This window comes from Meyerozyma guilliermondii, genomic scaffold, assembly GCF_000149425.1.
Source record: "Meyerozyma guilliermondii ATCC 6260 scaffold_1 genomic scaffold, whole genome shotgun sequence".
NCBI classification, from domain to species: Eukaryota; Fungi; Ascomycota; class Pichiomycetes; order Serinales; family Debaryomycetaceae; genus Meyerozyma; species Meyerozyma guilliermondii.
In genome coordinates this window covers 1,347,179-1,368,123 of record NW_001809800.1, presented here as the reverse complement: position 1 = coordinate 1,368,123, position 20,945 = coordinate 1,347,179, and the positions used below count along the sequence as shown (strand labels likewise).

At 44.3% G+C, this 20,945-nt stretch overlaps 13 protein-coding genes and 2 non-coding genes across 15 annotated transcripts; 7 read left to right on the top strand and 8 right to left on the bottom strand. All coding sequences in view use genetic code 12, as the record gives it.

The window, feature by feature from the left end:
- Positions 1–307: 307 nt before the first annotated feature.
- On the bottom strand, positions 308–1,387 carry PGUG_00778 (tRNA 1-methyladenosine methyltransferase subunit; the record flags this gene model as incomplete). Its single annotated transcript, XM_001487351.1, has 1 exon — positions 308–1,387. The coding sequence occupies one exon, from the start codon at positions 1,385–1,387 to the stop codon at positions 308–310; it is 1,080 nt and encodes a 359-aa protein (XP_001487401.1).
- A 500-nt stretch (positions 1,388–1,887) lies between these two features.
- On the top strand, positions 1,888–2,361 carry PGUG_00777 (uncharacterized protein; the record flags this gene model as incomplete). The annotated part of the gene is made up of 1 exon (XM_001487350.1): positions 1,888–2,361. The coding sequence occupies one exon, from the start codon at positions 1,888–1,890 to the stop codon at positions 2,359–2,361; it is 474 nt and encodes a 157-aa protein (XP_001487400.2).
- A 32-nt stretch (positions 2,362–2,393) lies between these two features.
- PGUG_00776 (uncharacterized protein) lies at positions 2,394–3,722 on the bottom strand (the record flags this gene model as incomplete). The annotated part of the gene is made up of 1 exon (XM_001487349.1): positions 2,394–3,722. One exon carries the CDS (start codon positions 3,720–3,722, stop codon positions 2,394–2,396), a length of 1,329 nt encoding a protein of 442 aa, XP_001487399.2.
- Positions 3,723–3,934: 212 nt separating this feature from the next.
- On the bottom strand, positions 3,935–4,026 carry PGUG_05955. Its single transcript has one exon. It is a non-coding gene; the product is annotated as a tRNA-Ser (tRNA).
- A 108-nt stretch (positions 4,027–4,134) lies between these two features.
- Positions 4,135–5,337, top strand: RPN7 (proteasome regulatory particle lid subunit; the record flags this gene model as incomplete). The annotated part of the gene is made up of 1 exon (XM_001487348.1): positions 4,135–5,337. The coding sequence occupies one exon, from the start codon at positions 4,135–4,137 to the stop codon at positions 5,335–5,337; it is 1,203 nt and encodes a 400-aa protein (XP_001487398.2).
- A 220-nt stretch (positions 5,338–5,557) lies between these two features.
- PGUG_00774 (uncharacterized protein) lies at positions 5,558–6,037 on the top strand (the record flags this gene model as incomplete). Its single annotated transcript, XM_001487347.1, has 1 exon — positions 5,558–6,037. One exon carries the CDS (start codon positions 5,558–5,560, stop codon positions 6,035–6,037), a length of 480 nt encoding a protein of 159 aa, XP_001487397.2.
- A 293-nt stretch (positions 6,038–6,330) lies between these two features.
- On the top strand, positions 6,331–6,942 carry UBC8 (E2 ubiquitin-conjugating protein; the record flags this gene model as incomplete). The annotated part of the gene is made up of 1 exon (XM_001487346.1): positions 6,331–6,942. One exon carries the CDS (start codon positions 6,331–6,333, stop codon positions 6,940–6,942), a length of 612 nt encoding a protein of 203 aa, XP_001487396.1.
- Positions 6,943–6,989: 47 nt separating this feature from the next.
- PGUG_00772 (uncharacterized protein) lies at positions 6,990–7,448 on the bottom strand (the record flags this gene model as incomplete). The annotated part of the gene is made up of 1 exon (XM_001487345.1): positions 6,990–7,448. The coding sequence occupies one exon, from the start codon at positions 7,446–7,448 to the stop codon at positions 6,990–6,992; it is 459 nt and encodes a 152-aa protein (XP_001487395.2).
- Positions 7,449–7,571: 123 nt separating this feature from the next.
- SWI4 (SBF complex DNA-binding subunit) lies at positions 7,572–9,947 on the bottom strand (the record flags this gene model as incomplete). Its single annotated transcript, XM_001487344.1, has 1 exon — positions 7,572–9,947. The coding sequence occupies one exon, from the start codon at positions 9,945–9,947 to the stop codon at positions 7,572–7,574; it is 2,376 nt and encodes a 791-aa protein (XP_001487394.2).
- Positions 9,948–11,313: 1,366 nt separating this feature from the next.
- On the top strand, positions 11,314–13,029 carry HOL4 (Hol4p; the record flags this gene model as incomplete). Its single annotated transcript, XM_001487343.1, has 1 exon — positions 11,314–13,029. One exon carries the CDS (start codon positions 11,314–11,316, stop codon positions 13,027–13,029), a length of 1,716 nt encoding a protein of 571 aa, XP_001487393.2.
- A 25-nt stretch (positions 13,030–13,054) lies between these two features.
- On the bottom strand, positions 13,055–14,083 carry MAK32 (Mak32p; the record flags this gene model as incomplete). The annotated part of the gene is made up of 1 exon (XM_001487342.1): positions 13,055–14,083. The coding sequence occupies one exon, from the start codon at positions 14,081–14,083 to the stop codon at positions 13,055–13,057; it is 1,029 nt and encodes a 342-aa protein (XP_001487392.2).
- A 169-nt stretch (positions 14,084–14,252) lies between these two features.
- PGUG_05971 lies at positions 14,253–14,324 on the top strand. Its single transcript has one exon. It is a non-coding gene; the product is annotated as a tRNA-Thr (tRNA).
- Positions 14,325–14,365: 41 nt separating this feature from the next.
- Positions 14,366–15,694, bottom strand: PGUG_00768 (uncharacterized protein; the record flags this gene model as incomplete). Its single annotated transcript, XM_001487341.1, has 1 exon — positions 14,366–15,694. The coding sequence occupies one exon, from the start codon at positions 15,692–15,694 to the stop codon at positions 14,366–14,368; it is 1,329 nt and encodes a 442-aa protein (XP_001487391.2).
- On the bottom strand, positions 15,694–18,936 carry ENG1 (endo-1,3(4)-beta-glucanase; the record flags this gene model as incomplete). The annotated part of the gene is made up of 1 exon (XM_001487340.1): positions 15,694–18,936. The coding sequence occupies one exon, from the start codon at positions 18,934–18,936 to the stop codon at positions 15,694–15,696; it is 3,243 nt and encodes a 1,080-aa protein (XP_001487390.2).
- Positions 18,937–19,614: 678 nt separating this feature from the next.
- DAO1 (Dao1p) lies at positions 19,615–20,700 on the top strand (the record flags this gene model as incomplete). Its single annotated transcript, XM_001487339.1, has 1 exon — positions 19,615–20,700. The coding sequence occupies one exon, from the start codon at positions 19,615–19,617 to the stop codon at positions 20,698–20,700; it is 1,086 nt and encodes a 361-aa protein (XP_001487389.2).
- Positions 20,701–20,945: the final 245 nt, after the last annotated feature.

Genomic DNA, 20,945 nt, shown 5'->3' with positions numbered 1-20,945 from the left:
TGCTCTCAAGATCGGTCTACCGACAATTGAAGGGAATGTATGGTCAGGAAAGTTAGTTCCGGCACGGCCAATTTTGACGAACCCGGTACCTTGATCGAGAACTGCGTTAGCAAAAAGAAAATGAATCGATTGAAGTCTCAAACTTACCAATTGGGGAGCTCATGGTACAGGTATGTATACGGCTAGATGATGAATACTAACTATGCTCTGATTATATACTAGCTCGTATTCTTCCCAAGCAAAGTCGCTGACTAGAAATTGTCTCCCGAAACTTTACACCACCCTCCTGGCTTGTCTGCAGTACGCACTATGGTGAAGGCATTTTATAGGCAAATGTAAGATATGAAGTATGACTTTTGACGTCCACTTCTATCCTGGTAACGTTTCTCCATGTAAATTTATCGTCTCCTTCTTTGACTCGTTGGCCTCGGCCAAACGGATTATATCCTGGAGTGAGATTTTGAAAAGAAGGTTCCGGCGATTCTTGCGGCGACTCCACCTCGGAAAATTCTCTTTTGCGTGAGTCCTGGACCTTGGCGGCTCTTCTCTTTTCGATGCCCTGGTTTTTTCTGCCTTGAATATCTCTTATTCGTTTGAGCACATCGTCAATGTCTCGCACCATCTCTTTACGAGCTTCCCATCTGCGCCCAGCAACTTCCACCATCTCAATACTGATCCAGCCATTTTCCTTAAGTGCTTCCACTGTCTTGGTGACTTGCTCCATACACGGCGAGAAACAGCAGATTCCTACGCGGGACTTTTGTGAAATGACTTTGGGCAAATGAGGAATTGCATCCCACGGTGAAGGTAAATCGAGAAACACCACATCTCCAGCAATTCCATCGCCGGAATTGAACCTGGGCGGTATGTTTTCCACTTCAAAACCATCATTACAAACGTCTCGATGGGTAATGTAAGTATTACTATCGAGACCATGGCTCTCGATTTCTGCCTTTGCTTCAACGAAACGAGGTTCATGAAACTCGTATGTGAATACCCGGCCCTCAAGTCCCACGGTTCTCGCAAAAGAATGGGTAAATGAGGCCGATCCAGTGCCAGCTTCGATGACTCTGGTTCCACTAGTCACACCCAATCTCTGAGTAATATACGAAGAGTCATGTGTATACACAATCTGCGTACGGTGTGGAAGCGATAAAGTCCATAATTCGGGTGTGGGATGTAATAAATGTATGAATCCATGACCTTTGGCTCCTGCCATCTGCTCTCCATACTTCATGCCTATCATGCGATCATGGTCGTATTGTCCATATCGGGTATTTAATGTTTGTCCTTTTGTGACATTGATGGGTTTTATATTTCCTCTGCTTATGAAGGCGAGAACAAGATCGCCTTCTTCTATAACGTCTTTGTAGGCATAGAACGACATAAGGTAGAGGTGATTTTTTCTGGCTTAACTCATCGGGTACTGCAGATAAGCGATGAATGTCTATACATGGAGTAACAACTATGTAATTCAAACTAACGTAATTGAAGTGCTTAGATCCACGATCTTAGTTTTGGGTAGAAAAAATTATTCTATCAACATCATTGAGTGGAATATGGAAATTATGGACTCTAGGTAATTTTAGGCACAAAAGCTCAATCACAAATAAACTACAATTGAATCCGTCAATGCATAGCACAAAAACAAGAAGCGCTTCTCTGGCTGCTCATAACTCTTCCCCAAACTCTACAATTCTTCATCGTTTTGCAGCTTCATATTTCGGGTCGTGTCCTTACCACAATTATCAACTAACTTTCAAGGCTCGTCGTCGCAACCACCAGTTAAACATATCAAAAGATTGAGTAACAAAAGCCGTAATCTGGCCCTTATTCTCCGTTAACTTCACTCTCCGTGCCGCCCTGTGCCTTTTCCACCAATAAAAAATGGCAGAACCAGGTCCCAATGTCGAGGATCTTTACCTCGAATCCTACGCTTTTACCACAGCCGCTGCCATAGTAGGATCAGTGGACAGAAAGATATTCGTGCTTATGAGAGATGGTCGTAAATTGTTTGGCATATTGAGGACGTTTGACCAATTTGCCAATCTTGTACTTCAAGATGCAGTTGAAAGAATATATTTGAACGACGAAAACGACGACAATCTGAGCCCACAAAGATACTCAGAAGCTTACCGAGGGGTGTTTATGATTCGAGGAGAAAATGTAGTTATGATGGGAGAGTTGGATATTGATACCGAAGATGACCATTTAGAAAAGTTGCAAAAAATTCCCTTCCCAGAAGCAGAAACAGAATTAAAAGCCCGTCAGGCAGCTAAAATCAAAACCGAATTGGCCAAATCTAAAACACTCCTTGCCAAGGGCCTCATCAATGACTTTGTCAAATCCGACTTGTACTGATAAATATCCATATATTCCTAATACATTTCTCTCTAGAGGTTAGATAATCGTTTGCGGTATTCTTCTTGTTGAGCAAAGAATTCACTTGCAAGTGCAAATTTCTTGGCCTCTTTCAATCCCAATTGGTTCAAATGAGCTTCGTCGGGGCCATCAGCAATCTGGAGTGTCCGGTTGATAGCATACAGACGAGCCAATTCGGTGTCTTGCGAAACTCCCTCTGCTCCAAACATTTGGATACCCCAGTCAAGTACCCTACCAACGGTTCTTGGAGTCTCAATTTTGGCCATAGCAATCTCCCGTTGTGCCTGTTTGGCATTACTGATGTCAATTTTGTGGGCAGCATTCAAAACGAGCAATCTACATTTCTGAAGGTTGATCTTGTGCTGGGCAAATGCAGTAATAAATGATTCTCTCTTTGCCATAAGTGTACCGAAAATGAGCCGATTGTTGGCACGATGGCTCACGCGCAACAACGCTTGTTCTCCAGCACCAATCAGTCTCATACAGTGGTGGATACGACCAGGACCAAGTCTCGACTGAATGAGCTCGAATCCTCTACCTTCAGAAGCCAATATGGAATGGGGCATATCTTCACTTGGAATCTCATAGTTGTTGAATTCCACCTCAAAGTGTCCGTGAGGAGCATCGTCATAGCCAAAAACATGTAATGGCCGGATCAATTTGGCATTTCCTGTAGCCAATGCCTTTTTGGCATCGATAACGAGAACCGAGTGGTTTTCATAAATCGCCTTAGTTTCGGCTGTTTTGCACATTACCAACCAAACTGAACACCGTGGGTCTCCTGATCCAGAAGCGAACCACTTAATACCATTCAATACCCAATTCCCATTGGCATTTTTCTTGGCCGAAACAGAAATGTTCAACGCATTAGACGAAGAAGTACCCTTTTCCGTCATCAAAAAAGCCGACCGAATCTCTCCGTTCAACAATGGCTTGAGCCAACGTTCTTTATGGTACTGAGTGCCGTATTTGGCAAGCAATTCCATATTGCCCGTGTCGGGTGCATTGGTATTGGTTGCTTCTGGGGCCACCAACGACCGCCCTAAATAACCTGCCATGAGCCCATATTCCAAGTTGGTGTACCCTGCACCCTCAGCATAGTGTTTTGACAAGAACATGTTCCAAAGTCCCAATTCTTGGGCTTTTTTCTTCAATTTTTCAGTGATTTGTGGGGTAGATTTCCATCTTTTTGTGGGGTCAGGGCTAAGCTGCTCTAGGTATATTTTATCCGCCGGAAGACAGTATTGCTCGACAAAATCCTTACATTTCTGGATCGCGTCCAATCCTTTGGGCGAAATCTTGTCGAGAAAAATAGCCGGAATATCCTCTTTAACAGACATGGTTCGACTAATGTTGGGGCAAACCCTCCCCCTTATATACCGGCGGAGTTACCTCGGCTGCGAACTCCATTCGGCAGTGAGGGGATCGGTTCGCAAGGGCAAGGGTCCCGCGGTCTGGGGATTGTGGGACGATGTATCGGGTAGTCGGACCACTACTCCATTGAGTAAACTCCGTGTCAATTTAATTTTGTGGTAAGGGTATTAAAAAATAACGACATCAGCAGGATTCGAACCTGCGCGGGAAATCCCAATGCATAACTCAAAAGATTCGAGTGCATCGCCTTAACCACTCGGCCACAATGCCGCAACATGCACAACTTTATGCGGCTCCAGGTTCTATTCGCTCGTAGCACGCCGTGTGCAGGTGCTCACTTGAGGTTTACTCGTCGTCGTCGCCACGAACTACATCATCATGGAAATTGATTCGGGCCTTGAAAAGATCCCAGACTATACTTTGTCGGAAGACCAGTACTTGCTACAGCTGGGAAGTTATAATGGTTCATCCAAGGAAATCATTGATCGTTTGATCAAGGAAATTAAAGTCAACTCGATGGCTCCGTATTATCGCCACTTGAAGGAAACTTTGGCTGATTTTCCTTATGACGAAGCTTTGTACAAGGAAATGGAGGCTGTAAATGAAAAGGAAATTTCTGGCTTGACCCAAAAGATTAAGGAGGCAGAGGGAGAAGATGAAACTGAATTAGATGCTTTGGCATGTAACTTGGAACTTGCCCAATATTATGCAAAGATTGTCGACCGCACCAAAGCAGTGGAAACTTATGAAAAGGCATTAGAACTTCCTCAGAGTAGTGGATCCAAAATCGACATTTTACTCGCGGTTGTTAGAATAGAATTCTTCTTCAACGACTATGCCCTGGTTGGCAAGTACTTGGACCAAGTCAAGACGCATATCGACAAAGGAGGAGATTGGGAACGCCGGAATCGGTACAAGACATACAATGGTATCTATTTGATGGCTACACGGAAGTTTGCTGAAGCGTCTAAACTTTTGATAGATTCGTTGGCTACATTCACATCTACAGAATTGTGCTCTTATGAACAAGTTGCTCAGTATGCCATCGTTTGTGGAGTATTATCGTTGGATCGAGTCGACCTCAAGGAAAAGATCATTGATCTGCCAGAACTTTTGTCCATCTACTCTAATGCGCAAGACTTATTGGACCCTATTGTCAGCGTTACCAATTCATTGTATACCTGTCAGTATGGGTGTTTCTTTCAATATTTGTTAGAAACCCACGACAGGTTACTCGTTGGGAACAAATACTTGCATCAACACGCTCAGTACTTTTTGCGAGAGTTGAGGTGTAAAGCTTATGGGCAATTACTCGAGAGTTACAAGTCATTGTCTACGAAGTCTATGGCGCAAAGCTTCAATATCAGCGAGGACTTTTTGGACCAGGATCTTTGTCGATTCATTCCCACGAAAAAGCTCAATTGTACCATCGACAAGGTCAACGGCATCATCGAGACGAACAGACCCGACAATAAGAACAACCAATACCACTTGCTTATCAAGCAGGGTGACCAGCTCTTGACCAAACTTCAAAAATACGGTGCAGCTGTGAAATTGAGCGGGGCAGAGAAGGTGGCATGAGCAAACTGAACCATTCCATGGAACTTGCTCGTAGCAATTCTAGGTTATGCGGCTATTGACCTGTGGTGAAATGCCGTATTGTGCGACGCGGACAATTGCATGTGACAATGGCCCATCCATCTCGGAGTTGAGCCCGCTGATGCCCGAGCAAATTCACATGACTCCGAAGCCGTATAAATAGCCCATGGTTATCATGTAGCTGTATAGAATTCAACTTGGAATGACGAAAACTAGAGAAGAGCTTATAGCCGAGTTTCAGAACGACGACTTGGAATTGTGTGCGATGACCATTGCCATTGATGGCCATGACCAGCCTCTCCGGTACTCACAAGATATGGATGAGATGCCCCAACGGCTCCATTTTGTTCTTCCTGAAAAGAGCACCTATACCTTGACAATTCGCTACCGAGCCAAGAGACCAATTCGTCTGCTTGGGTATCACCAGGTTGTGAAAAAACATGGAATTCCATTTGATACAAGAAAATTGCCCATTGGTGACAATATCGTGCCCAATACCGACGATAATCCCTACCATGAAGTGACATTTCCACCTCATACGCTTCCTAGTGGTTCATTAGTCCGGGGAAAGTACCCAGCAACTTCTACGTTTCTTGAGAACGGGAAGGCTATTTTTTCGTGTGAGTGGATCATCGAGATTGTCAAAAGAGACAGGCAGCCGGAATCCAAGGGCTTTGACTAGTTTCTCCTAATATCTATATAGTGTATATAATAAATGTAATGAACTTTAAAGTGGAAGTTGCAACCGTTTTGCTGCGACTTCGCATCCGATAGTCGATCCTGCAGGCAATCCCACTCGAGTGACCCCCTTGTGACCACTATTATTTCCCACTTTTTAACTTATTGCATTTCTTGACATATTTTTATATTACCACCGCTCCGTTTTAGTTCCTAGTTCGCCACCATTTGCGAACAAGTTCCCATACAAACAAAACAGTCGTATTTTATCGTAGGTCTAGGACCTTCATTATCACCATGAGTTCTCCCAAGAGACGTATAGAAAAGGACGTTATGGACCTTATGATGAGTGGCCACGATGTTGCTCTCGTGAACGATTCTCTCCAGCAGTTCCATGTCATATTTAATGGTCCCTCAGATACCCCTTATGCTGGCGGAAAATGGAAGGTTCGTGTGGAGCTTCCGGATCAGTATCCGCTCAAATCACCGTCGATTGGTTTTACCAACAAAATCTTCCACCCCAATATCGACGAGAGCTCGGGGTCTGTGTGTCTTGACGTCATCAACCAAACATGGTCGCCAATGTTTGGCCTTGTCAACATTTTTGAGAACTTCTTGCCTCATTTGCTCCGCTACGCCAACCCCAGCGATCCGTTGAATACCGAGGCTTCTACGCTCATGAACAAGGACGAGGCCAAGTACAACTCGACCGTGAAGCAGTACGTGCAGCAGTATGCTCAAAACATAGTTAATGATGAGGACGAAAACTACCCTATAGAGAATGGCAATGGCAACGGTAATGTCAACGGCAACGGCAAGGTTGCTCATGATGATGACGACGATGACGAGCTCAGCGATGTGGGAAGTTTATCTAGTGATGATGACGTTGCAGGCGACATGGAAATTTAGTAGCCTTATACATATTATACACATTAAATAGCTGAATGCTAATGATATCACTGGTCTGGGGCAACCTCAACTTTTATGTTGTAATTCACCGACATTACCTTAGTCTCTGCCACGACAAGCAGTTTGGAGCTATTGTTTTCGACCTTTTTAGTTAACAATTCGCCTACATCGGCGTCGTTATTCTGTAATTTTTGATGCAAAGATGATATTTCGTTGGTTTCCAGAACGTATTCGATAGGTTGAGCCGCCTTAGTTATCCTCAGTGTTACTTGCTCTGGGTCAAATTCATCGCTGGATATTCTCGTGGGCAAAAACTCGTCAGTGGGCCGTATTAGCGATTGGCGCATCATATCCAAATTCTCAACCAAATCAGCTGTTTTGATAGACTTGAATGTGAGAGAGACCAAGCCTCCCTCTTTGGTCACGCCACTCATTATGGACTGGGGAAAGTTGACTAATGTTTCTTTGGGCTCCTCAGGGCCCAAATCTATTCTATTGGATATCATCAAGTTGAGACGATTTGTAAATTCTGAATGCGAATTGTTATTTCGACTGCGAAAGTTACAACTTAAAACTGCATATTACAGAGAACTGGCTCGTTTCATTACACCATCTATACATATAATTTGTTAGGAAGCCTCCATCAAGGATTCTTCTATGCCATCAATAAGCCCATCGATATCTTCCACCTTCAAATTGCTGCTCAAACTGATCAATTTCTTATACTTGTAGAGCTTTGAATCAATCCCGTAATTCTTAATTGCTGCTACAGTGTCGGTTAGGAGTCGTGACCTTTTGTACTGAAGCTTTGTTAGCTTTGTAGCAAGCTCAAACTTCTTACTGTCATCTGGTGACGTTTCATCATTTATCTGACTTTCATGAACTTCCACCATATTGGCCAATCGGTATGCGTCCTTCTTTTCCAACGTTCGTTGCAATGACTGTACTTTTATACCGATAGTGTCCTCGTACTCCTTGATCTTTTCGTCAGTAAGTTGTTTGCCTTGTTCATTGGATTCCACGTGATCGAAATAGGTCTGGAATAATGTGTTCAACCATTGCTCCGACTTTTCATTTATCTCCCTCTTCTCAGCAATAGTGGATTCAAGCGTAAGTTGCTGCTGTTTGAGCTTCGCCAATTGCAGGTTATACGAATCTGAAAGTGCATTGAGCATCCCATTCACCATGGAAGAAAGATCTTGCATAGACAACTTTCTGCTGCCATGATCTTCGACAACTTTCCCATCTTTGTCTAACTTCGGAGGGTGCGGTGAATAGGTCTGGGTTATGGCAGCTCCTAGTGATACTTTGTGGTCTTCTCCCTTGATCGGTGTGCTTTCGACTGTTCGCTCAGATATTATCGTTAATGGTCTATTTGTGGGGTGAAGTCCATTCTTATCTGGCGTGGGTGTTGACATAGCTTCAAAAGACGACTTCATGGTTTCATCCATAAAGATATTCTCCTTGTTGTCGTCGAGCTTGATCTTGTCGTCATCTCCCTCTTCTTGTAAGGTTGTGCGCTGCGTATCGGGTGTATGTATCGCATTGTACAGAGGTTGCATTGGAGTTACCAAGAGCAGTTGATTCGAATTGTCGCCCATGATGTTGAGCTTCATTATCAATTGCTTGGCGGTCTCGTTTTGAACGTTTGGTAAATCATCTCTTGCCCCATGGCTAAGGAGCTTTCTCACAAGCTTTGCCGAGCCTGCTCTTGCGGCCAAATGCAAGCAAGTATCTCTATTCACATCCTGATGGTCAAGAACGTTTTTCAACAAGTTAACTGAGTTGGCATCGGCACGCAGTATGCTCGTCAATTTGGCCACCATCACACTCAAGTAATAGCGAAAGCTCTCATACTTTGACTCCATGGAAGAGAATTGACATAAATAATGAATCGGCGTCCTGCCATTGCTGTCGGTGTTGATTAGACATAGTTCCAATTCATCTAACATCTTTGGAAAGTTCTTCATCTCAAAGCAGTTATTAAACAGGATCAACTTTGACAATGGATTGAGTCCAAAGTTGTTCACTTCCAATGGGTTAGCACCTTTGGAAATGAGAAGGTGGGTCATATGGTAATTTCCAATGGAAGCTGCCCAGTGAAGGGCAGTATGTCCCTCGTCGTCTATTGCTTCATTGATGTTGAAATCGTATGGTGGGTTATGGATGAAAAATGGAACGGGTGCATTTTCTTCGGTGAAAAATCTTAGTATCTGGGAAGCGTAAGATTCAGTGTTCTTGCCTTTGGTGCCGTCATTGGATGATTCCGACGTGTCTGAGTCCTTGTGCTCATCGTAGGACCAGTTTGTTTCGTTTGTAGACTGCGACAGTGAAGCTTTGGTGTGTTGATAGTTTAACATAGGCTGCTGGGGTGGGTAAAAGGAAGCCTGCTGTGGAAGCGCTGGCTGTGGGTGAGATTGTTGTTGTTGTTGCATTCGTTGAAATTGGAGTTGATAGTTTTGGTACTCACTTTGAATTGACGATTGGGAGACTGCTGGTGGTACCATACCACCAATGAAGTCATTTTGGTAATTTTGATAGGGCATACCAGTTTGCGGAATTGGTGCAGGCGTAGGGCCCGGTCTGGGTTGAGCGGCCGCCATTAGTTGCATACGATAAGCCTCCTGGTTCATTGATGAATCCATGTCGTTTCGAGGTTTCTTTGACGGTGTGTCACCAGGCTTGCTTCGTTTTACGTACTTGCGCTTTACGGGGGTGCCATCTTTGTTAAGTTGGCGTGCCTTTTTGGGAAGAACCGTATTCATATCGAGGTCAAGATACAACACGGGGGCCATTTCTGGAGAAAGACCATAGTTCGCTGCCAACTGTTGGGCATCTTCCAATGGAATCCAAGTCCCCTGGAACCTTCCGTATCCACCTTGGATTTTCTCGTGTAATCCTTGTTGGACCCCCTTTTCCAAAATTTTCGTTCTCTTCGCTTTGGGAAAATTACAACACTTCAAAATTTGCGTAGCGTTGACCCAATTGTCTTTAACCCGTCGCATTATGGGCGAGTCGTTGATGCAGCATTCGTACACATCGGTCTGAGTTAGTAACTGGGTGCAAAATGTGGTTTGTGACGCGGGATGCCTCGCGCCATGAAGGGTTCAGAGCACGAAACCGGCACCAATATTAAATATACCAAGCAACAAAAATCATGACCAGTAAGCGGGTTAGCAGCGCTATCCTCTGCCGGAGTTTTCTTGCCATGCAAGTTACTGGCCACAGATAGTAGACAAGTAATTATAAAACGAGGATTTCTTGAGCCATAGCCGAAGTTGGAAAAAATCATTTATCAGGCGTTTTGAAGGTTTCGGAAATTTATCAGGGTACACAAGGTAATACTTACGTTTGAATACGTTGCAATATACACCAGCGGAGATTCCGTAGTCATATTAACAGAGTCCACCACTGAGCAAATTGTCGGACCTTGAACAAATTAGAAATTCACAGCTTGACGCGTGGTGTTATGTGCAGTCCTTGACGATTTGCTGCTGCCAGCCATTTATGGAAAAGTAATGCGGTGCGGTTGAAAATAGAGGGAGAGAAAAAGAAGATGATTTCTTTTGGGGAATTTGGGGATAGATACTTAATTGCGTTGGGTGTGTAAGAGCATGGAACTGAAGTAAGGAGTCAATTTTAAAAGTTTCTAATAATACATAATTACCTAAATTTGCAATTTGGCCGCGGTTCATGCCAGGACATTTAAAGAAACTATTCAACAAAATTTGAAAAAAGAAAGAGAAGAGTGAGGAGAGGTGGAAGAGAAAGTGAAAGAAAGTGTCCCCCTTCAATTACTCAAAAAACTCCTCTTCACTAGACATGGCACCATCATAGTACCATCGTTCCTCGACGCGCACAACCTGCACCTCATGGCTGCGAAACAATAAGGAAGGTGGAGACAAAAGTGTGTCAAAGAACACAGAAGTAACAAATGTTGAGCAGCTCAGTCTCACCCTAAGTTCAATCCTTAGCTCAATGTTCACCTTCTACGCTAGCTTGTCTCATATGTTTATGAACCTCTTATCAAGCTCTACTCCTCCGTTGGCCAAGCCTCCTTCATAACCTCGATGCCAAGCGCGCCGCACCACCGTGCACTCCATGTTATGCGGAGAACAAATCGTGTTTGATTTGAGTATTGTTGACTATTTATACAAATACCCCAGCGCTTTTCCTCCTTAGTCATGTCTCGTCTAGGGATCAAGCAGCCACGCGCACGCCAGGTGACGGGTTCCATCGTCATGATGGATAACGATACCGTTTCCGGAGTTCTGAACGATCAAGACTCCGTCGCATTGAAACGGTCAGTCACCGGTATTATATTACACCCTCAACCCCCAGGATAACCCAAATGATCCTTTAAACTGGCCGATGTGGAAACGAGATTTGTGTTTGTTGATTGTGGGATTTCAAACTTTTCTTGGAGGCGGTCAGTCCCCGTTGCTTGCAGCAGGTATGAACTCGCTTCATCTTGAATTTGACAAGCCTCTCACTACGGTGGCATACCTAGTTGGTGGCTTCATGTTGGCGCTTGGTACAGGCTCAGTTTTTGCAAGTCCAACTGCTATCTTATATGGAAAAAGATTCGTTTATTTGATGGGAATCTTGATCTTTTTCGTAGGTTCTATCGTGGCGGGAGCTGCTAAGTCGTTTGGGGCCCTCATGGCCGGTAGAATCATCACCGGTTTCGGTGCTTCACCAACAGAATCTCTTCCTAGTGCTACTATAGCCGAAATTTACTTTGCTCACGAGAGAGCCTACCGAGTGGGAATTTACACCATGCTTATGCTTGGAGGAAAAAATATCATTCCGTTATTGTCAGGGCTTGTGTTCGAACTGTTGGACCGCCACTGGCTCTTCTGGATCCTTGCTATGTTCCTCGGTATGAACCTTCTCTTGACATTTTTCTTTGTCCCAGAGACATTTTGGGAAAGGTCACCGACTCCCAACAAGCGTTCATTGGAAGAGACTGAAGCGGCACATAATGTGGCCAATTATAACCCCCCTGAACGCCGTCCAAATGCATTTGCCCTCCATAGGGCAACCACAGATAACGTTTTAGAAGTGGAAAGTTTATCATCTTCTGTGGTCAACACCTCCCGCATAGCCCCTTCTGCCCAAGTAGAAGCCCCCGTTGCCATCACCGAGCCTCCACCACCAGAGCATACCCCTGCCGCTCCAAAGCCATACTGGAAATCCCTAGCTATTTTTGATGGCCGCCATACCATTGACAGCTGGTGGATGGTGGCATTACGGCCATTTTTCCTCTACACGTACCCATCGGTACTCTTTGGATCATTCATTTATTCTTTGGCTGTTGTATGGTTGATTGTGATTTCCGAGACCATCGCCGAGATTTTCCATGGCGAAGCATACGGATACACCCAACAAACTATTGGGCTCTTCTACATATCTCCCTTCATAGGTGGTATTTTGGGCTCTATGTGCACGGGACTCATTAGCGACAGACTCTCAAGATATTTGGTTTCCAAGAATCATGGAATTTATGAACCAGAATTTAGACTCATTATGATGATCCCAGCAACTTTCTTCATCTCATTTGGCCTTATTGGTTACGGCTGGTCGGCTCAAGCCGAGGATATGTGGGCAGGCCCCGTCATATTCTTTGGATGTCTCTCTTTCGGGAGTTCGATGGCATCGACAACAGCTATTACATTTACGGTTGACTCATACAAGATGTTTGCTGCCGAGGCATTGGTCTCGTTTAACTTTTTGAAGAACTTTCTAGGATTTATCTTTTCCATCTTCAACAACGCAGCATACAGTGCAAGAGGCGGTAGGAATATTTTCATTGCCTACGGCATGGTCCAGCTATTTGTGAGTCTTTTTGGCATACCTCTTTACATCTATGGAAAGAAACTTAGAAGCTGGACCGATAGGCGCGAGATCTTGCGCCGCTTGTATCACGAAGATAACGTGCCTGTTACGAACTCATTTGATGGCTCTCACACGGATACCGAGGAAGAAGCCGATGACTCGCATACGGAAGCTGGAATAGAGGATGAAGCTAAATCCGAATCCACTCCTGGTCCTTCTCCAGATGCCACTATACAGAAAGAAAACTAGTATAATGTACTTTACCTATGATATTTTACTGCTTTGAAGAAGACAGAAGAAGATCACCGAGATTTAAAGCTGGGTTCTTCTCGGCATATATTCTCAAACGTTCTTCAAAAGAAGTACCGTTCCAAGTCTCACCACCTCTGCCATTCTCCACGCCCATTTTCGGCATGCCAAGTCGTTCTATAATACATCCACTGACGATATTTCCACAAATTGCGGCAGTTTGCCAATTTCCTGTGAGCACATAGGCCACTGCAAATCCACCACAAAACAGGTTTCCGCCGCCTGTGACATCAATAACTTTGCTCTGATCCTGGTGGTAAGCGGGATATAACTGGCTGGTTCCCTCAGCATCCACGTAGCAACCAAGGGCTCCACATCGTAAGACAAGGCCAGATTTAGGCTTGGAAAGATAGCGAGAGAATTTAGATGCAATTTTGTCCAAACCTTCCTCAGTGTCTGGCAATTCTGTTTCACCCACAAGCAGACATGCCTCGTTTAAGTTTGGTGTGAAGATATCAATCTGGGGTAATAATTGCAGCAATTTATCAAAGTTTTCAGAAATACAGTCGTCTGGTAATGGCTCGTAGATAAATATAGGATTTTCAGTAGTATTAGCCCCAATTGACTCCACCAATTCTTTGCACCTGTCTACCGAACAAATCAAATGGAAACATTTGGAGTGCAAAAGATAGTCATTAGCCACAACATCCTTGGCTTCTATTCTCTTTTTTGGAGCGAGATACTCAAAATGACGTATACCCTGTTCATCGTAGATATTGGCACCACGAGAAGTCAATCTTGTTTTGTCTTCTCGGAAGATAGTTCCGGTGTTCCATGCTAGTAATTCTCGCTCCACTTGGTGCGGAAAGTCCGATCCTTTATCTATTATCGCGCACACCGACTTACTTTGTTTTTCTCCCGCTACAATGCGCGCTCCAATTAATGCGTACAGACCGGCTCCACCTATAATATCGTAATCGTTAGGACGATTGGAGGAAGCGGGATACCGGTTCTCGTCTATTATAAACATACCAAGAGTGCAAAAAAGTGCCATTTTGAACTTGTTTCGAAACACTTGAAACCTAAAATGTCAACTTGTTGAAGAAATGATCGAAAAAAGATGAAAAGTAATTGGATGAAGCAAAGACAAACTCAGGTAGTTGTTGTAGATGTTGAGACTTTACGGCGGATGTAGCTAGCCCGTCGCTTATATACACCGAAAAGCCCGCTTGGCCAAGTGGTAAGGCGCTCCACTCGTAATGGAGCGATCGTCGGTTCGATTCCGACAGTGGGCATTTTTTTTCGAGATTCTACAAATCTACTGATTTTTCGTTAATTAGTTACTTATTGGAGGAGGAGGAGGTACCGAGTCCTTCGTTGGCGAGCTGGACCCAGCGGTGACATCCTGCTCTTTTGACTTAGCCAATTCTTCATTCATGTAATCCTGAAGATCACCCAAACCACCCGTTGGAGCAGCATGCTTCTTCTTTTTAGCGGCCCCTCTAGGAGGCGGAGGAGCAGCCCCAGCACTTAAAGGTACAAACGCATCGGGACCTGGAGCAGGCGTGGCAGGAACAGCAGGACTGGTTTCTGCTGGTGGATTCAAATTGTAAGCAATTTCTTCCTTATTCTCAAAGAGCACATCGTCCACAATTTCGTGGTTTCCAAACTTGCCTATCACCTCAGGAATTCGATGGAGCAACCCATAACCGACGTCACAGCCAAGCACACCCTTATTATGGCCGGTACCCCACGAGCGAGACAAGTTGACAGTCACAGGTCGGAGTATATCGTAGTCATGATTGTAGACATATAATGTAATTGGTACGAAATCGTCGTTTGTTTTCAGGTAATGTTGGTTGTAGTAGTTCAAAACAACCCTGGACAACAACGCTTCACCACCACTGGTTAAAAGTCCTTGACCTTGGGGCTCATCAGGCGACGCAGAATCGCAGCCTATGATATAGTCGGAGTATGGCACCAATTGAGCCTGGAAAGCCGGGGACCCCATATGAGTCTGGAGGATACGCCATACATAGGTGGCGGTGTTCAAGTGTTGCGACAGAAGAACAACACCGATTTCGGCAAATAAACCATAAAATAATTTGGACGAGTCTACACTGGTTTCGTCTTTTAATTCATCTGGTTTGTTCAATGGCAAGCGTACTTGACGAATAATGCCACCCTTAGCACTCCACACGTCCAAAGTGATCTCTTTTGTAGCATGTTCGTTCTTGGATATTGCCGATAATTCTTGGAGAAGCAAGTCGGTGTTTATCATTCCCGCCTGTTCTGAGGTGGTTTGTCCTCCATAGTTTATCAGACCATCATCATTGATGCTGTAGGCGTAGTTGGAAAGCGAAGGATACATCATAGGAAGCTCATGGCCGTTAATTCGTATTATATAGTCGAACCATGACTCGAGTCCATGCTGATGTGCGATCGAATGAGGAGTTACCTTCAACACCCGAAGCCCATATCCTTTGTTATTGATCAGGAATCCATTCTTGAAGTAGGAATCCGTTTTGTTCTGGCCCTGGGCGCCATCAAGTCGATCTACCAATCGTTTAGCAAAGGAGAACATGGTAAGAATTGACACTCGCGAACAATTCGCGCTGAAATATTTCGAGACATTATCCATAAAAGTTACATAATTACTATACATCAAATCAGGTTGGAAACACCACCTGAGAACGCCAAACTCCACGTTCTACTCTGTCCATCATCCAAGTAGCTGGAGGACCAGTCGGAAGACGAAAAGAATTCGTATGACGATTTGGGATCATACAATGCTTGGTTGAGCTTCAAGATTCCTGTCCAGCCACTGTTAACATTATCGATAAATGTGGATATTTGTTGGTCCCATTCCTGTTCAACAAAGGTAGGACCTCTGATTATGGACGAAACTGGGGTGATTGGAAGCATGTGGATTCCATGAACGTATTCTGGGTGGTCGGAAGGTGATCCAAAGTAGGTTGTATAAGCAACCTTGTTGTCGAAAAAGATTCCAGAAACCTTATTGGCAATGATTTCCTTGGGCTCCACAGTGTTGTCGTCGGTGTAGTAGAAGTATTTGTTCATGGCCTTGCTCATGATCGAGATCATCAAATCACCACGAGCCTCCATCGCACCATCTCCAATGACATTACCCCACATTTTCATACCATAGGCAAAATTGTAATCTTCAGAAGAAGACTCTTCGTTACGACCGTCGCCCGAAGAAAACAATCCCGATGCCCACGAGTGACCTGCGAACCAGTCAAACATTCTTGAAACAGGGAAGTATTTGTCGTCTTCTGATGGATTTGCAACATCTCTTACCAACGAATTAACCCATTCTTTGTTGTCTTCAGCCCATGTTCCACCGTATTTCTTGTCAACATATCCAACAACGGCAGCTGCGTGGACATAATATCCATAATGGAAGTGATGATCATTGTAGTATGGTGCACCAAAATCTGCCCCAGTATCACCGTTCTGAGCAGCGGTTGAAGTTACTCCTCCAAACTTGGTGTCGTACATGAAAGGATAGTACTGCTTGTTGGAGGTGAAGACTTCAAAAGCATCTTTGAGCTGAGCAAGAGTATCTTTCGCAACGTCGTCATCGCCAATGATATCACTTACCACGAGAAGAATGTATGCGTACTTGTCCAACACCTTTCCTGAAGAGTAGGTGGAATCAACAGAATTCACCGCGTTGTTGATGTCCACCGAAAGCTCGCTGTTGGCGGTCTTTGCTAACAATTGAAGTTGATCTTTGGTGTAGGAAAGCGCCGAAGTCATTTGACTTGTCCATGGAAGGAACAGCACTTGAGAAGACGTCAAGGTTTCGCTGAAGCTCAATTCGTTAGTCAAGAAAGCAGTCATATCACCCTTGGTGGTGGAAGTGAGTTGGATGCCCGTAGAAGACTGCTTGGTGACTCCGGTAAGACTGTCTAAGTGATGGGGCAAGGCGAAAACTATGGTTTTTCCAGAACTAGAACTTCCCTCAGTCTCATATTTGAAAGAGTAGCTCACAGAGCTGCCCAGCGATACTTGACCCTCAACGCTAGCAGAAACAGCATATTGACCAGCAGCCTGGTCGTAATATTTTTCATCACTCGAAGAGGTTGGAGCCACTGCAATTTGCAACAAAAGTCCATCGACAGCCTTGGATCCTTCGATCGAGTAGGACGACTTGGCAGACAATTTAAAGTCACTTGTGCTGCCGTTTGGAAGAGTAACGTATGCCAACCATTCGATGCCATTGAACAATTTCACTCTATACTTGAGCACATTGGAGCTCAACTTGCTGGAGGTCTCTTGAGTCACTTGGTCGAATCCAACCATAGAGTTCAATTCAGCCACAAAATCTCCATGGTAGATCGCAGAAACAAATCCCATGCCTTGGACAACAGGTATGTCAATGTAATTAGACGACACATCTCCGTCTTCAGACAATTGCACCAAGGCAGACATACTCTTCATGTTCGACACAGTCAACTTATTTGCGTCTTTGGTCAAAGATGTAGCCGAAAAGATCAACTCACCATCAAGGATCGGATTGAAGTAGTAAGAGTCCACTCCCTTGTTGTTGGTATCCGAAGAACCGAAAACCCTATTGGTTTTATTCGTGTGTTGAACTGCAAAGCCGTAATAGTCGGTTTTCTTCCAGTACATACCATACGGATATGACCAAATCATATCGGTTTGTTCACCCAAGAACAAATTGACAAAGAACTTATTTGTTTCATATGGAACATTATCATTCGAAACACCCTGTGGAATCGATAACGGTAATTCCTTTCTTGGGAAGATCGAGGGTGGCTCATCTGATGCAATTGCCTTGAATAAATCACCAGAGTATGCACCGTTGGCAGCTGCCTTGACTTTTCTTGCAGAACTAGACGAAGCCGACGAAGCAGATGAAGCAGACGAAGGTGACCCTGAAGAAGACAACGCTGAAGAAGACAACCCAGAAGATGATGCGCTAGCAACAAGTGAAGCAGACGACACTGCGCTGCTCAATAGATTTGAATAAGCCAGTATAATACTTGAAGAAGCCGTCGAACTGTTACCATAAGAGACGGCCGCAGCCCTGTTAGTTGGCGCTACCGTCAATAAGGTACTCGAGATTCTCAAGTCAATGGTGCTGGTCGTGCTGGCAAGGCTGCTGTTGAATACAGCATTGGTACTGTTCGACAGTAAGTTAGCAGCCGGCACTTTGGCAACAGCAGAAATAGTAGCACCAGCGGTGATCAGGCTCTCTTCAATTGTGCGGGTCAACTCCTTGGACTTTGAGGACGCAGTCACAAGTGGATCTCTCATAGTTTGGGTAATTGTCTCTATCGAAGTGGAGGGTTTATAAATCACTTCCGGAGTTTCTGTGGCCTTGAAAATCGTCTTGGTAGTGGTTCTGACGGCTCCAGTCACGGTCTCGTCAACATCATTGTTGTTGGTTGCAGTGTCGTACACATAGAGTATGGATCTTCCTTTGGATTTGGCTTTTGAATTGGCAGTAGCCGTAGAAGCTGCTTGAATAATGGACTTTTCAGTAATAGTATTTCCAGTGGTCTTTGCGGTATCGACCTGCTCAGATTGCGCCTTTGCAGTGGGAGACACTGTCTTTGTATACTGCTTGGTTTCCATGCTTGTAAAGCATATCTTTTGAGAACATTTGGTGTGGGTAAGGTACTCGGTAGAGACGAATTTCTCAGGTTGATCATCTTCTCCTTCATTTGCATAACGGAAAACAACAGGAATTCCAGTGGTTAGTGACTCAGGATTACCATCGAGTGCAGTTCTAAATTGCTGCTCGAAACAAGCTGGGGTGATATATTTTGTATGGGTAACAGTGAACGTTTCTTCGGCTGTAGCACCGGTTAAAAATATGGAAGCGGCCAATGCCGTGAACCCCAAACCTTTCATACTTGTCTAAAAGAGTGATACAAGAATGAAACACTAATAAGGTTTAAAGAAAGTTAAAAGTTGGAATGCTGATTTGAAGCACTCTACTGACTATATATAAGAAAGCATAAAAAATACGACCATACCGGAATATCCAGCACATGGAAGCAGTATCTTGGCTCAACAATCGGCACAATAATGCATACCAGCAAGGCACCATTGAACCACAATAGCTGGCCGTTATATGGTCATCTCGTCAAGACCTGTATTGTTTCATCATTTTGCAGCCAAACGGTGCAGCAGCCAGCCTTCATCGGTTTTGCACCCGTACACCCATACATGATTCTCCCAATGGGGCAGTCAACCAGATGGGCTTTCATCGCAGACGCATGCACGATCTAGGTTGTTTCACGTGGTTCGAAGCGTTTTAGATGGAACTAGTTGATGTTGAGATCGTTGGACAATCCTATAGGTCAAGAAAGGCGAGATTGTAGAAATAAAAGTTGATGCAAATTTGATTCAATTTGCAATCAAGTCTCAATTCGAATACCCGAGGATCTGATCTATGATCTCGGCTATCGATAACTCATTTTGCATTGCCATGATTCGGCTATGTGCATTATGTGTCAAAGGGCGGATTTCGCACGACGCAACCTCGTCCAAAATAGGAATTTCCGCAGCGTCTAATTGATCTCATAAATGCACAATATAGTAGTGATAGGAGCTGGGGTTGTTGGGTTAACCAATGCTTTGGAAATCAAGAGAGCGTTCCCCGGTGTATCGGTTACAATAGTAGCTAAGAATCTTCCTGGTGATTTGACTACGGAATATACCTCTCCTTTTGCTGGTGCAAATTGGGAATCCTTTGCAAGTAATGAAGACAAAGCCCTCCAAGAAATGGACGCAGTTGGGTATCATAGGTTGATTGAGCTCTGTGATGAACCAGCTGCGGGAATCTGGCGCAAAGAAAATTTCATCTACTTTGACGAAACCAAACTCAAAGAAAATGACTCAGACATACTGAAACTACGTCCTTGGTTCAAATCAGTGGTGAATAATTACCGAGAATTGGATGCCTCTGAGCTACCAGAAGGTGCCGTCTGGGGCTACTCGTATGGCGGATTAGTCATTTCTGTTCCAATTTATTTGCAATATCTCGTTGGACAGTGCTTGAGGGAAGGCATAGTTATAAGGAGAACCAAAGAATTGAAATCGGTTCAGGAGGCCAGAAAGTTACACAGCAGTGGTCAGGATGCACACACCGTCATCAACTGTGCTGGGATATTAGTTTCACGCTTGGGAGGTTTTAAAGATCCCAGCAAACTGTACCCAGTATTGGGCCAAGTATTACTCACACGTAATAGCTTGGAAAACATAGAAATATTCGAGCTTTCTGATCCCGATTACCCTGATGAAATTCCATACCTTTTTCCTCGGAAAGAAGGTGGCTCAATAATAGGAGGCTGCTTTCGGAAAAATATTGGGCCTGGTCCTGTGGTAGAGGATAAAGAATTAACGAAGCGTTTAATTCAGCGAGCCACAAGGTTAGTACCGCAACTTACTGACACAAGCTACAAAAACAATCCAGGACACATAGATATAGTGCGAGTGGCTGTTGGATTACGGCCATTTCGTGAGGACGGAATTCGAATCGAGCAGGACTCAGAGCACGAATGGTTAATTCATAGCTATGGAGCTGGAGCTGGCGGTTACCAAGGTAGCTACGGATTCAGCCACAAGGTGGTGCAATTACTTGCAACCCGGATAAACAATTCCAAATTATAGTTTATCCATACAGACTACACTTTCTATCAATTTAAGTTGAGAGGATAGACTTCTATCAATTAGCATCTACCACTATCTATCTGACACCTACTTGCATATAAAGTTTGTCAAAAACGTAAATATGTGCTTTCCGTATTTTTTCTGATGTTCTCTATCTGTATGGGAACTGATAAACTCCAGAGCTCTGCCTTGTTTCGCTGATAATGGAGTTGGTTTGTCAGAGTAAGTGTGTGTCTTAAAATGAA